The 14,701-nt window shown below is 40.5% G+C and overlaps 1 protein-coding gene across 1 annotated transcript in view; it reads left to right on the top strand.

Moving 5' to 3' along the window:
- LOC309802868 (uncharacterized protein) overlaps nucleotides 1-14,701 on the top strand; it is a gene marked incomplete at its 5' end in the record, with an annotated part of 160,387 nt that overhangs the window by 98,629 nt on the left and 47,057 nt on the right. Inside the window, 2 exon segments of the mRNA XM_082618750.1 lie at nucleotides 322-466; nucleotides 12,627-12,780. Of these exon segments, the coding sequence (XP_082474876.1) occupies nucleotides 322-466; nucleotides 12,627-12,780 (299 nt within the window).

Here is a 14,701-nt window from a genome sequence, read left to right as displayed (position 1 = left end):
AGAATTATTCACATTTTCCTCTGTTTTCTAGTTCAGTGACTCTATAGCCTTCATTTTCAGACACAGCAAGGAAAAGACCTATGGCATAGATGCCACAATTAGGAGACACATGGATTAGCCTAGATGTTGGTGATTTGGGCTCATGACCTGGCAGTAAGCTCACTTCTCTATTTCTCCGTTTTCTAAATTTTGCTCACCAGGTGTTTCAAGTGAAGGACATTTTGCTAGTATATAACACCAAAGGTTTATGGCATCTTGAACCCTAAATGACTGTTTTCCCCACCTTTCCCTCATTCTTGTCTCTTCTCCTTTCTCTTGTAGAAATCATTATCGCCAGAGCGCAGCCATCACAGGGGCAGAGTCTGGGAAGTGCTATTACACCCTCACCTTTGCCGTCACCTTCCCGCATGCCGAGGATGTCTGCTACCTGGCCTACCACTATTCCTACACCTACATCGCCCTCATGGTAACTTCCTCTCTACAGCCTTATGGAGGCCCAACTGAAGGGGCTCTTGGAGGTTTTCCTGGAAACATTCAGGAGACCCTGTCATCCTGGTGGGGACTTCAGCCTTCCAAGGGATCCAGGGTTTGTTGTCACTAACTTGGTGGCTTTCTATTTGTCCCTTTTCCTTCCTTGGACAGAGTTCAAGGCTGAGGTCCTGACCAGTGATATTCTGGAGGCCCCAGTGGCATATAGTGCTCTTCATCTGTAGGTTGAGTGTGGGAGGTGGAGGGCAGGGGGACATTTCTTAGGGGCTCTATCTTTAAAAAGCCCTCAAATTAAGCAAGGATAAATGAGATTGGAATGAGATCATTCTGTTGAAATGGGGTAAAACCATGCAGGTCAGCTGAGATGCAGATTTAAAGAACATAGACACATTGAGAGGAGTGAAGCAGAGGCTGAGGAGGTGAAGCTTGGAAAAACTCCCTGAGTTCACCTGACATCTGCTTCCCCATTTCCAGTGGTTCCCACGGCCACGGGCTGGAGGCTGTTAGCAGGATCCAGGGCAGACAAGAAGGGTGGAACAATAAAGCATTGAATCACTGCAAATGAGGGTCACAATCTTTTTATGAGAGGAGGGTAGTGTCAACCTGTCCAAACTCGAAGTCAGCATTCCGATGTCCTATCAGACCCTGCACAGGGCTCATTTGACCAACCTGAGCAAACTGCTTAAACCATGCAGTTTCCTGTCATTTGAGAAAGTTGGCAAACCATCCCTTTCCCCTAGCTATTTCATGGATATCCTGAGGATTAATGAGCTAAAGTATCTCTTATAAAATACTTTCACCCTCTTCATTAATGCAAAATGTTATTAGCATATTCATAATAATATGTGTATAAGCAAACAGATATATCACTTAGCCTGAAGGATGAGCATTTTCATTGCAAGTCTGTGATGGGAGTTGGAAAAGACGATAACCAAGAACATCTTTCCCCTCAGAAGGAATGTTCAAGTATAAATACAATTTTTTCTGCATTGAGAAGGCGTACCTTCAACCACTTGGCTAACTGCTTCATAAAAGGACATCTGCCCTTCTCTCCATAGGTTGGTTTGCCTAAAGAGAGATTCTTTTTTTTTTTTTTACTATTTCCCAGACTGCAAAAGATATACGACTAGTATTATTTGCGTACAGCACTTAGAGATCTCAAGAACTTAATCCAAGAAATGTGCATCACAACCTTTGCTGTAACAAGGCATGTTGTTGTAAAACATGCTCATTGCCTTTAGGGACTTACAACAGGCAAGATTCATGATCCCCTTCAACAGCTGTTCTTATTGTCTCGCCTGTGAAACCCTGCACGTGAAAAGTCTATTGGGGAAGAGGATTCCTTTTTGAATGCGTGTTTGCCTTTTCCATCCGGGGGAATGATCCATGGTTCCAAGACACTATTCTTTACCCTTGTTAGAATATCTTTGACCTCCTGGAGATTCTCAGTGGCAATTAGTCTAAAAGTTTAGAATACAAAGGGGCTTGGGGAATTGTCTAATTCACCTTTATCATTTATAGATGCAAAAACTGCAGCCTAGAAATCTCACATTTAGCTAGTGGCCAAGCAGGGAACAGAGTACTGGCCTTTGACATCTATTCCTGTCTGAATAGAAAGTCTGAAACTCCTTCAGCTGGCCTTGACTGCATCTGGCTTCTTACTTTGAATTTCAGACTTTGAATCAGCTTGTAGGCACTTAGCAAGGACCCATCAAAGCATCTTGGAATAAAAATGGGATCATGTTTGGGGAACAACACTCTTCTCACCTGAACCACATCCATAGCACCCAGAGTTACAGACAAAAATCTTGGGTTGATGACTTGAACTCAACCATTCGAGGTTATATAATCACACAACCTGATGATTATATGCACCTATAAAAGTGGGCTGCCATTGCCGTAACTACTGTATGTCATAGCTTTTGTCTTTGGGACCACTCAGTACTCTTGTCAGACTAAAGCACAAGGTCTAAAGTTTACAATCAACAAATAGTTTAGGAGCCACTGAGGTCAAGTTGGGGATAATTTCATATTGAGGGGGGACAAAAATTCAAGAAAAGAGGACCCCACCATCACTTGATCTCAGTGAGAGGAAGAGAGAGGTCTTGTTCATTGATGCTTATTGGCTTGTTACTTTGCCTACTGACTGAACGTCTTCCCACTAGGAAGAGGAGAGTTAATGAGAAAGAGAGACAGGAAAAGGGTAGCTTTTCATTTCTTCTAAATGAGTAGAACAGAATAAGAAAGATGATTTGTTCCTTGAAGTAAAAAATGTATATACTCAATTTTAGGTTTTACATTTCCAGTAATGCGTGGGCTTTGTGTTCTCCAGGTTTAAGACGATAATTGACTCTGTGACTTCTCTTAAAAAACTCTTCCTCCCATCATGAACAAAATAAGTACATTCTGTAATGCACAGTGGTCATTTTTATTTTTGGACATGTCCTAAGGAGAAACAGTTTTCTTCCAACAGATCAGTGATAAATGTGAATGACACCCCAAGGGCAGAATTAACTGGATGTTACTTGGGGGTTATGCTGAGGGGTGGAAAATATATTTCTGTGTGGAATTCACAATTGTGTAAACTTTTATAGCAGAGGACATGTATTTTGGAGGTTTTTCAACATGAATATAATTTTGCACCTTAAAAGTTTTATTATTCTCTTGTAATAAGGGAATTAGTATTTGGATCTTTCAAATTGCTATCTTCCAGATGCTTGCCAGGAACTCTGTTGGATAATTGTCCAAATTATAGTATTAAAATAAAGCTGAAAGAAAGAAATACAATATTATTGTAATTATGAAGCAAGCAAAAGGAGTTCTATTTAATCATCCATCTCAAGGTATCAATAATTGCAGTGATTGTTAAAGTGTTGTTAGCAATACTTGTTAAAGTATTTGGATTATGTTCTGGATTGCCCCTAGGTAGCCAGGAGTATTGGTTGAAAATGGCGCCCCAAGAGAGTTTCTGATGGACATTTTAGAGAGTAAGAAAATGGGACCTCACTGAGAACTTATAACTACATGAGTTGGCAAGAGATAAGAAAAGTGATCAGAAGTAGGATCCATGTGTTGGGAGAGCTTAAGGCTTTTGGAGGGTAGAGTAGGGTTTTCACCAGACGCATATACCCACTGTGGTAGATGCTACCAGCATGATCTTTAGAGATAAAATGGAGTGTACTGTGGGGAGAGTAAGGGAGGGGAGGGGGAGAGAGGGAGAGAAAAAGAAAGAATTGAGAATTAGAATGCCATATTCACAGTCTCTTCTAAAGGGCTCACGTTTAAAATGTGTCCAGTAGGAAATATCGACTTACATGTGGTAGATCAAAGATGCAATGAGCAAGTCATAAATCAGTGTTGTCACTTAATCAATAGACAGACACCTATCTTTGTATGGGCAAAAGGAAAGGACAGGCACCAGTAAAGGGTCCTGATGTTGAGGAGTTGAACACAAAGAGCCATTCTGGAGGAGCTGAGGTGTGTGTGGATGGATGGTGAAGTCACTGACCACAGGAACCCCTGAATTCCAGGGTTTTGAGCACAATGTAAGAACAAGTTTTGGAGTCAGGCAGGCCTGGATTTGGGTCTAAGCTCTGTATTGTCTTGCAGTGTAGTCATGGACAAGCTATTTAACTTCTTTCAGCCTCAGTTTTCACATCTGTAAAATTGGAACCATTGAAGTGGTTATTCTACGGGTTATCAAGATTACATGACTTGATACATAGCAAGTGTTAGCCAAGTGCCTACAACTAGTAAACAATATTAGGTGGTGACCCTTAGAATGTTTATTCTTTTTTTAATGAATTTATTTTTATTAATTAATTTATTCTTTTGGCTGCATTGGGTCTTTGTTGCTGCACACGGGCTTTCTCTAGTTGCGGCGAGTGGGGGTTACTCTTCATTGTGGTGCATGGGCTTCTCACTGCGGTAGCTCCTCTTGTTGCAGAGCACGGGCTCTAGGTGTGCGGGCTTCAGTAGTTGTGGCTTGCGGGCTGTAGAGAGCAGGCTCAGTAGTTGTAGTGCACAGGCTTAGTTGCTCTGCGACATGTGGGATCTTCCTGGACCAGGGATCAAACCCATGTCCCCTGCACTGGCAGGTGGATTATTCACCACTGCACAACCAGCGAAGTCCCTATTATTCTCTCTTTTATGATGATGCGTGATTATTTTCTCTGTTGGACAGATTGGAAGATACCCATTCACAATACATAATAAAATTAAAATTATGTAAAAAAAAATCCCAATAAAGGACCCCAAAAAATAAATACAAGATCTACTGATGGTTTTCTTAGGGTGGTTGATTATAATTATTTTTTCTTTGCTCTCTTTTCCAAATCATCAGCAATAGAACTTGGTTTATTTTTAGTGGAAAAAGGGTATTAAAGTCACTAATCAGCAAATCTGTGAATACACATCTAGAGACTAATCACTTCTCTCAGTCTCAAAGTCAATCTATGTAACTTAGGGAGAATGGTATTGGCAGACTGGGGCAGTTTGAGAAAGCTCATTAGAACCTGCTTACAGGATGTTCTCTTGTTTTTTATTTAACTTAAAGGTGTCTTTTGTTCTCTTGTGATGAGAAGCCTTCGGTTCTCTGATGAGTGTGTTTAAGTGACAAGAGAGAACTAGGCAGTATGCAAATAAAATAGGCCATCTCCTTAGGGGTGAGCTTTCTTCGGAATTAGTGGGGACAGGGAGTGTAGCAGTTTAGGGGATAACAATGAGAAACAAAACGATTTTTGAGTGTATAGTGCTTCTTACTTTATCAGTAGCCACCAGCAGGGTAACCTGCTGAGGTCAAGTGAAGCCTTTTATGGAAGTTTTAAGGGAGTAGCTGATAAAGCAGAGGGGGCAGAAGACTCCTGCCAAGAGGCACCCGTGAGGCTGCGGGCTGAGTTATCAGCCGGATGTCTTTCATGGGTAGGTAGGATTTTCTTTTAAGACAGCCTCTCTGGGAGTTTCCATAATTGCCTTGAACTCATTCCCATTTTTATAAAGAAACCCACCCCTGTGGCTTCGCAGGGCTGTTATTACGGTTGGTTGTTGGCACACACATTCAGAAGCCCTGCTTCTCTCATCAGTGATCCCAACAATATCCAATTAGACACAGCCTTGCTGGACCTGAGATGGGAGCATTCACCTAAAAATCATCTTCAGGAGAACAATACAAAGCCATTTTCGCAAAAGGCAGACCAACGGAAGTTTATAATTGGTTTACTTCTGGAAGTTGTCTGTGTGACTGGAGCTAGACTAATGCACTAAGCACAGAGGTGTTATGTATTTGGTGGCAGGTGGAATGGTCAAAGGGACAGAGATTTCATTGAGGGGCACAGGGAGATGGCTGCATAAGCAATTACAGAAAATGGGCTTAAGCTAAAAGATATTAGGCATTTGTTGAATTGTAATATTTATAGTAATCATGAAAAGTGTCATAATAAGAAATTAATAAAGAGCTCATAGGAGAAGAAAACTTTCAAACTTTGCTTCCTCCAGCATTGCCCGTTAACGTGACAGTGTTTTAAAGCAGTGGTCCCCAACCTTTTTGGCGCCAGGGACCAGTTCCGTGGAAAACAATTTTTCAATGGGCTGGGGGCGTGGGGATGGTTTCGGGATGATTCAAGCACATTACATTTATTGTGCACTTTATTTCTATTGTTATTACACTGTAATATATAATGAAATAATTATACAGCTCACCACAATGGTGACAGGAGGCGGAGCTCAGGCTGTAATGCAAGGGATGGGGAGCTGTTTTAATACAGATGAAGCTTCGCTGGCTCACCCTGCCGCTCACCTCCTGCTGTGTGGCCCGGTTCCTACCAGGCCACAGACCCGGTAGCAGTCCATGGCCCTGGGGTTGGGGACCCCTGTTTTAAAGGACAATGTACGTGGGCAAAAGATGGTTTTTCTTTTTTTTTACTTTTTTCTTTTGTATCTAATTGTGTTGGATGACTTCTACAGACAAAACTGCTTCCAAGCCTCCTCCCCTTATCTGATTTATAGAATCTAGATTTTATTTTTTTTCAAGATTTGGCAAGAAGAGCTACGGCCTGTTTGTAACTTCTGTGACATCACAGAATGATGGCCAGTACTTTTCTGGAGAAGTGTCTCTATCTCTCCCCCATCTCCCCCACATCTTGTAGCCATAATAAAATGTGAAACAAATAGCTTTGATGGCAAGAACAAAAGAAACAAAACAAAGCAAAACCCCTCAATTCAGCAGACAGTGTTTCCCAAAGCGTATTCTGCAACACTCCACGATCCTGAGATCTTTAGAGAAAGAGGGTTGAAGAGTCACATAAATTCTTGAAACACTGTTTGCTCGTTTTTCTTCTAAGAGTTCAAAGTGTGTATTGGCATGTTAAAGAATCTGAACAATTCTGCAGCCATGAAAATGTTTTCATTTTCTTTAATTCACCATATTCCAGGTGCCTTGGCTATGAATCTCCACCCCTCTGTACCTCAGCACTTAATAACATCCTGAAGATTACATTTTGGGAAATGCTTCAGGAAAGGGTATTGATTTCCTAGTTTGGGGGCCTGGAATCTTGATAGTAATTGTGAGGCAGAGTCTACTCAGTTCAGATTTCAATAATTAATATTGGGAGCAACTTTCACCCAGAAATGTATGGAAGTGATTAAAATAATTTGTTTACGATCACAGAGTATCATTTAAATCCAGGGTGATCTTGACTCTTTATGAGGGTGCTGGAATTTCCTTTTACCAGCGTGGCTGAGACAGTCCAACTTTCTGAAGGGATCATTTTCATTCTTGTCCTGTGCCTTCTCTCCTGGGATGCCAGATGGACACTTCTTCTATTAGCGCTTTCATTACACTGATTTAATATTTATTTTCTTTTTAATATATGAGTTTCTTTCATGAGCTTCTTTTAGGAGGATGTTTTTCTATTCCTTAATGGTTTTATTTTTCCTGTTTTTAAAACCATTTTAAGTCTAATTTCATTCAATTATTGTCAGAAAATGTGGCTTGTATAATATCTGCTTTTTCAAAAAAATTTAGTGAATATTTTTTATAGTCCTGCATATGATTAATTTTTGTTATAGTTCCCTGAACGTTTGAGAAAAAATAAAGGATGCTCTCTGTAAAGACAGCTTGACATATATCTATAAAAAATAATATTGTTGGGGCTTCCCTGGTGGCGCAGTGGTTGAGAGTCTGCCTGCCAATGCAGAGGACACGGGTTCGAGCCCTGGTCTGGGAAGAGCCCACATGCCGCGGAGCAATTAGCCCCGTGAGCCACAATTGCTGAGCCTGCGCGTCTGGAGCCTGTGCTCCGCAACAAGAGAGGCCACGATAGTGAGAGGCCTGCGCACCGCGATGAAGAGCGGCCCCCACTTGCCACAACTAGAGAAAGCCCTCGCGCAGAAATGAAGACCCAACACAGCCATAAATAAATAAATAAATAAATAAATAAAAGAACATAGGGGTTAACATAATTAAAAAAAAAAAAACAATATTGTTCAAATACTCTATATCATTTTTTTTGCAATTGGTTTATTCAAGACTGAGGTACTGTTTTAAAGCCTCCCACTCTTAGTACAATTATTTCCCTTTCTGCCATTTTTGTGCTGTACATTTCAATTCTGTGTTATTTGATTCTTAAGATTTATGAGCTTTTTATGTTCATTGTGAATTGTGCCCTTTATCAAAATAAGATCTTTAAATCCCATTTAATGCACTTGGTCTTGACTATGACTTTGTCATAGATCAGTATTGCCAGGCCTGCTTTAATTTATGTTTGCTTAACCATTTAGCTTCAATATTTCCCTTTTAAAATATTTTAGTGGAGGCAAACAGAACAAGAAGATAATTCAGGAGTGTTTTTCATACACATCATGGGTCTTTCTTTAATTCTCTTTGAAAGTTCCTTTTATATACAATAGGCAGTGGGATTTTAAAAAAACTAATCTGAAAGTTTTTGTCATTTAATAAGGCTGTTTAACCTATTTATACTCAAGACAATTTTTGGTGTTACTTCTGTCATTTTGGTTTTGTGCTATTTTCCATGCTTCACTGCTTTTCTTTCTTTTTTTCTCTCCCCCTTCCCCCATCCTTCCCTTCTTTCCTTCCTTCCTTCCTTCCTTCTTTCCTTCTTTCTTTCCTTCCTTCCCTTTCTCTCTCTCTTTCTTTCTTTCTCTTTTATGCAACATGGAGTGACCATATTTTCTTTGATTTTTTTTTCTACAGTGTTTATAATTCTACTAGTGTTTCCCTTTTAGTTCTTAAAAAAAATTTGAACCTACATTTCCTCATCAAAAGTAACAGCTAATATTGAGTGTTTCCTGTATGACAGCACTTCTCATACACAATAAACTGCTAAATTATAGCAATCATTGAGTGACATAGGTAATGCCATTTTATATACATTTTAAAGATGAGAAAACTGAGTTACAGAGAGGTTAAGTACAGAATTTCCACGACTCTTCTAGAATCCACAACCAAACTTTGAACCCAGGCAGTCTGATTCCAGAGCCTGCCCACTTAGTCATCTTGCTATTCTGCCTTTCCATTTTCAAGAATTAAATAATATTAATGTTCATGTAAGTTGAAAAGTTAGTATTTTGTTTTACTTTATTCCTTACTTACACATTTCTTTTTACTTTCATTTTAGAACCAGATGATGAGATTAACATTTGATAATATGTGTTTTCTCCCTCAAAAATTATTTTTTATATTTGTATTATGTAGTAGCTGTGTTTTCCAATAGCCATTTAGACAAAACTTGTTTAACTGAACTGTCCCTTGATACCATTCTTTAGTTGGATTTGGGGCAGCTGAAATTTGTCTTCAAGTTATTATTGTCAATAAAGATAAGATGATATGTTTTCTGAGCTCTTGCCTAACTGAGCATGTATGAGCAGAAATTCATGAGCAAAACCTTGGCTGGTTATAGGTTTACTTGATTATAATCCTGTGTACTTTCAAACTCTAAGCAGGGCCTTTGTGTTTGTGTGTATACCCTTAGTTAGCCTCCTTGTCTCCTCAGGGGTGTGAGACCTACCACCTGATCTCCAGTGCTGTTGCATCACAGCAATGTGTGGCATTCATTAGCACTTGACAAACAACCAGAAGACTGAAGTACAAAGGTTTGGTCCGATAAATGGGCCTTTGCTGAATCTCATCTTGAACCTGGGGTAGCCATGATCCTTCTAATTCCTTTTCTTAGTATTGTGTCAAATGCTGGCTCCAAGAAATACCACCAGAACAACCTGTTTCTAACATAGACCTAAGTGTATTGTGTACCTTGGTGTTTTAGATAGAATAGTGCCCACCGCCCACCCCAAGATGTTCATATTCTAATCCCTGGAACCTGTGAGGATGTTACTTTATGTGGCACAAAGGACTTTGCAGATGTGATTAAGTTAAGCCTCTTGAGATGGGGAGAGATTATGTTGAACTATTAGACTGGGTCCAATGTAATCACAAGGGTCCTTAGCCATGAACGAGTGAGACAAAAGAGTCAGAGTCAGAGAAGGAGATTTGACCACGGAAGCCAGGGTAGGAATGATGTGATTGCTGGCTTTGAATGTGGAGGCAGACACCATGGGATAAGGAATGCAGCTGACCTCCAGAAGCTGGAAAAGGCAAGAAAATGAATTACCTTATAGAGCCTCCAGAAGGAGCGCAGTCCTGCCAAGACCTTGGATTTTTGCACAGTAAAACCCATTTTGGACTTTTGACCTCTGGAACTGTAATACGATAAACTCGTGTTGTCTTCATCCACCAAATTTGTGGTAATTTGTTACAGAAGTGATAGGAAACTAATCTATTTGATAAGGGAGAATGTGATAGAGTCTTGATAGTGTCTCAAAGGGGGAAGGGCAAAGCTGGAGTATTTATTAAGACTTTAAAGTTCTGTTAAGGTCAGGTATTTTAATGTAGGGGCTTGATTAGCATTGGGTAAAGATCATGATATAATGGTTAAAGATTGGTGGACACTGTAAGGCAAGAATCTTGAGGAGAGGGGTTCAGAGGGTCTTGGATCAATTCATTGATACTTTCTATTGAAGAGTTGATGAGATGTTCCTGAAAAATAATAAATTTATGAAAAATAGATTTATTTGTAATTTCTATTTTCCTGGGCAAGAGTTTCCTAGGACATTAAACTTATGTTGATGAAGACAGGGAATAATAAATTCATATTAATCTAGGAAACAGGCTGTGTGGAGGCAGATGATTTGGGGTCTCAGTTGTAAGGAGGATATGATTCAGGGTCAAATTTTCAGGTATCCCTGAAGCTGTAGGAAAGGCCACAGAATCATCTGGTAATCTTTTCTTTCCTTGGAACTTTTTCGTTTTCCTTGTAAGTCAAACATTTCAATAGCATACAAGTAGATTTTAGTCTATTCCTACCCAGATGCTAAGATTTTTACTTAACTTAGGAAATTCTTTCTCTTATTTCCCAGTGTATTGGTTTTCTATTGCTGCGGTAAGAAATTATCACAAATTTGGTAGCTTAAACAATTAAAAAAATTAACTTACAGCTCTTTTGGTGAGAAGTTCAACATGGATAAAAATCACTGGTCAAAAATCAAGGTATTGGGGCTGTGTTCCTTCTGGAGGATGGTGGAGGAGAATCTATTTCCTTGCCTTTTCCAGCTTTTAGAGGACACGGCATTCCTCAACTTTTTACCCCTTTACCCCCCAGCATGGCAGGCTGAGTCCTTTGCATGTAGTTCTGGTCCTTTGTGGCTGGGGAATGTTCTCTGCTTTTAAGTACTTTTGATTAGATTGGCCCCAACTGGTTAATGCAGGGTAATCCCCCCACGTCAGATAGACCTCAGTCTTAAACACATCTGTGAAGTCCCTTTTGCCATGTAAGGTAACATATTGACAGGGTCTGAAGATTAGGGCATGGACATCTTTGGGGGAGCCATTTATTCTGCCTAGCACCTCTGTAGTACATCTTTTTCACATGTAAACACTTCCTCTACCTTTTGAAGGCATTACTCCATTTTTCATAAAATATATTATGAATCTTTTATAAATATTTTCATAGGAGCCATGTTTGTTTCATTTGTCTAGCAGACATGTTATTTGTTAAATAACAAGGTGGGCAGTTTTTCCTCGGCCCTCTTAATACCTATTTGAATATGTTAATACCTATTTGATCTTTAGCTGGAAGGACTATTGTGTGCACTGGCGTTCTTGTGTTAGAGAAGGACCGCTTCCCTTTCACTGGTTACTGAAGTCACCGAGTCCCTGTTGTTAGGGTATGCAGTGTGGTTGGGAGGCAATCTCTTAACACCTTTATGACTAATTCCACTGTTTGGGTTATGGAAAGTATCTTCAGAGGTCTTAAAGATTGTTGACCAAGAACCCTATTTTCAGTGGTTACCCCATTTTGGTATCTTTCTGCATTTTAAATGAGTGTTTAAATGGGAAGGTAGGGTAGGGAAAATCAGTTGCTACCAGTTAGTGGTTCTCTTTGCTTAGCATTCTCCCTGGATCAATTGCTTTCTATTTTCCTTCAATATGCTCCCAGCTCTCCTTATATTGCTTGATTCTAAAGTAATCTGCACTGCTGAAGCTCTGTCTCATGTTCCCGAGTGTCCTGCATGTACTCTGTCTTCATGGTAATAGCATTCTTTACATGCAAGTGTCATGGGAAGAATGTTGTCTGCCCCTGTTCTTTTGCTTTCAGTGCAACTTGAAAACAGATATTCTACTGTGCAGACATAGGCAGGCATGCTGCTTCCTGTTCAGCCTCACTGAACTTCTTCCGGGGAGTAGGAAGAGCACGCTTTTAAACCACTTAATGCCCACGGTCAGGCAGATTAGGTTAACAAAAATACTTCTAGGGGCTTCCCTGGTGGCGCAGTGGTTGAGAGTCCGCCTGCCGATGCAGGGGACACGGGTTCATACCCCGGTCCGAGAAGATCCCACATGCCGCGGAGCAGCTGGGCCCGTGAGTCATGGCCACTGAGCCTGCGTGTCCGGAGCCTGTGCTCCGCAGCGGGAGAGGCCACAACAGTAAGAGGCCCACGTACGGCAAAAACAAACAAACAAACTTCTAAACTATAAGGAGTTAAATGAATATAAGCTTTGCTGCTGTTTTCACCTATTGTTATTATCAAAAATCTTAATATGCACTTCTGTTTCATCTGTGCTCCAGACTCACCTTGACGTTCTGGAAAAAAGCGTGAACCCCAAGCAGGTCTACTTCCGTCAGGAGGTTCTCTGCCAGACACTAGGAGGGAATTCACGTCTATTGGTGACCGTCACTGCCATGCCCGAATCTAACAGCACTGACCACCTGGAGCAGCTCCGTGAGTAAACGGCAGACCCTCTTCTTTGAAGATTTGGTGGTGAGGGTGGGGGTCCTCAGAGTCTTGGAAGCACTCTGTCCCTTGGAGATCAGAAGCTCCATAAAGCGTTGGGGACTGGTCTACCTTGATAGAAACCCAACTCTTCTTGATATGACAAAAGGGTAAATATTCATGTTGCTCTGTTATCAAAGGGAGAAAACAATAAATTGCAAATTGTCAGAAAGATGAAATGACTTGTTGGAATTGAGAGCAGTTTACAAGTGACAGTCACTTCTGCTAAAACAGAACCAGGACTGGAAAATGAATCACATTTTGCAACTTCTAATCCAGGGACTTTTCTCACCATGCTCACTCCCATTATACTACGCTCACGGTCAGTCAAGGTTAGGAAAGGAAGGAAGTTGAGGGTTGGAGGACTGGCTGAAGAATTCCCTTGATGACCTGGATTACAGTTTGGATCAGAAGAGCTGACAGTGTGGAGGAGGCTCTAGCCAAGAACTGTAAAACCAAACCAAAACACACAGGCATACACACACACACACAGACACACTCTCACAGACACACAAATGCCCATTTAATATTAGAGTCCTGAGCACAAATGTGATTTGCTTGTAACCAACCAGCTTTTTCTTTTTTTAAAACATCTTTATTGGAGTAAAATTGCTTGACAATGTTGTGTTAGTTTCTGCTGTATAACAAAGTGAATCAGCTATATGTGTACATATATCCCCATATCCCCTCCCTCTTGCGTCTCCCTCCCACACTCCCTATCCCACCCCTCTAGGTGGTCATAAAGCACCGAGCTGCTCTCCCTGTGCTATGCAGCTGCTTCCCACTAGCTCTCTGTTTTACATTTCATAGTGTATATATGACAGTGCTACTCTCTCACTTCGTCCCAGCTTACCCTTCTCCCTCCCCGTGTCCTCAAGTCCATTCTCTACGTCTGTGTCTTTATTCCTGTCCTGCCCCTAGGTTCATCAGAACCAGGTGGGGTTTTTTTGTTTTTTTTATTGCAGATATGTGTGTTAGCATACGGTACTTGTTTTTCTCTTTCTGGCTTACTTCACTCTGTATGACAGACTCTCAGTCCATCCACCTCACTACAGATAGTTCAATTTTGTTTCTTTTTCTGGATGAGTAATATTCCATTGTATATATGTACCACATCTTCTTTATCCATTCATATGTTGATGGACACTTAGGTTGCTTCCATATCCTGTATATTGTAAATAGTGCTGCAATGAACATTGTGGAACATGTCTCTTTTTGAATTATGGTATTCTCAGAGTATATGCCCAGTAGTGGGATTGCTGGATCATATGGTAGTTCTATTTTTAGTTTTTTAAGGAACCTCCATACTGTTCTCCATAGTGGCTATATCAATTTACATTCCTACCAACAGTGCAAGAGGGTTCCCTTTTCTCCACACCCTCGCCAGCATTTATTGTTTGTAGATTTTTTGATGATGACCATTCTGACCGGTGTGAGGTGATACCTCATTGTAGTTTTGATTTGCATTTCTCTAATGATTAGTGATGTTGAGCATCCTTTCATGTGTTTGTTGGCAATCTGTATATCTTCTTTGGAGAAATGTCTATTTAGGTCTTCTGCCCACTTTTGGATTGGCTTGTTTGCTTTTTGATATTGAGCTGCATGAGCTGCTTCTATATTTTGGAGATTAATCCTTTGTCAGTTGCTTCGTTTGCAAATATTATCTCCCATTCTGAAGGTTGTCTTTTCATCTTGTTTATGGTTTCCTTTGCTGTGCAAAAGCTTTTAAGTTTCATTAGGTCCCATTTGTTTATTTTTTATTTTATTTCCATTTCTCTAGGAGGTGGGTCAAAAAGGATCTTGCTGTGATTTATGTCACACAGTGTTCTACCTATGTAATCCTCTAAGAGTTTGATAGTGTCTGGCCTTA

The sequence above is a fragment of the Mesoplodon mirus genome, assembly GCF_964341445.2.
Source record: "Mesoplodon mirus genome assembly, chromosome: 4".
Classification (NCBI taxonomy): domain Eukaryota; kingdom Metazoa; phylum Chordata; class Mammalia; order Artiodactyla; family Ziphiidae; genus Mesoplodon; species Mesoplodon mirus.
This window is presented reverse-complemented; position numbering and strand designations above follow the sequence as displayed.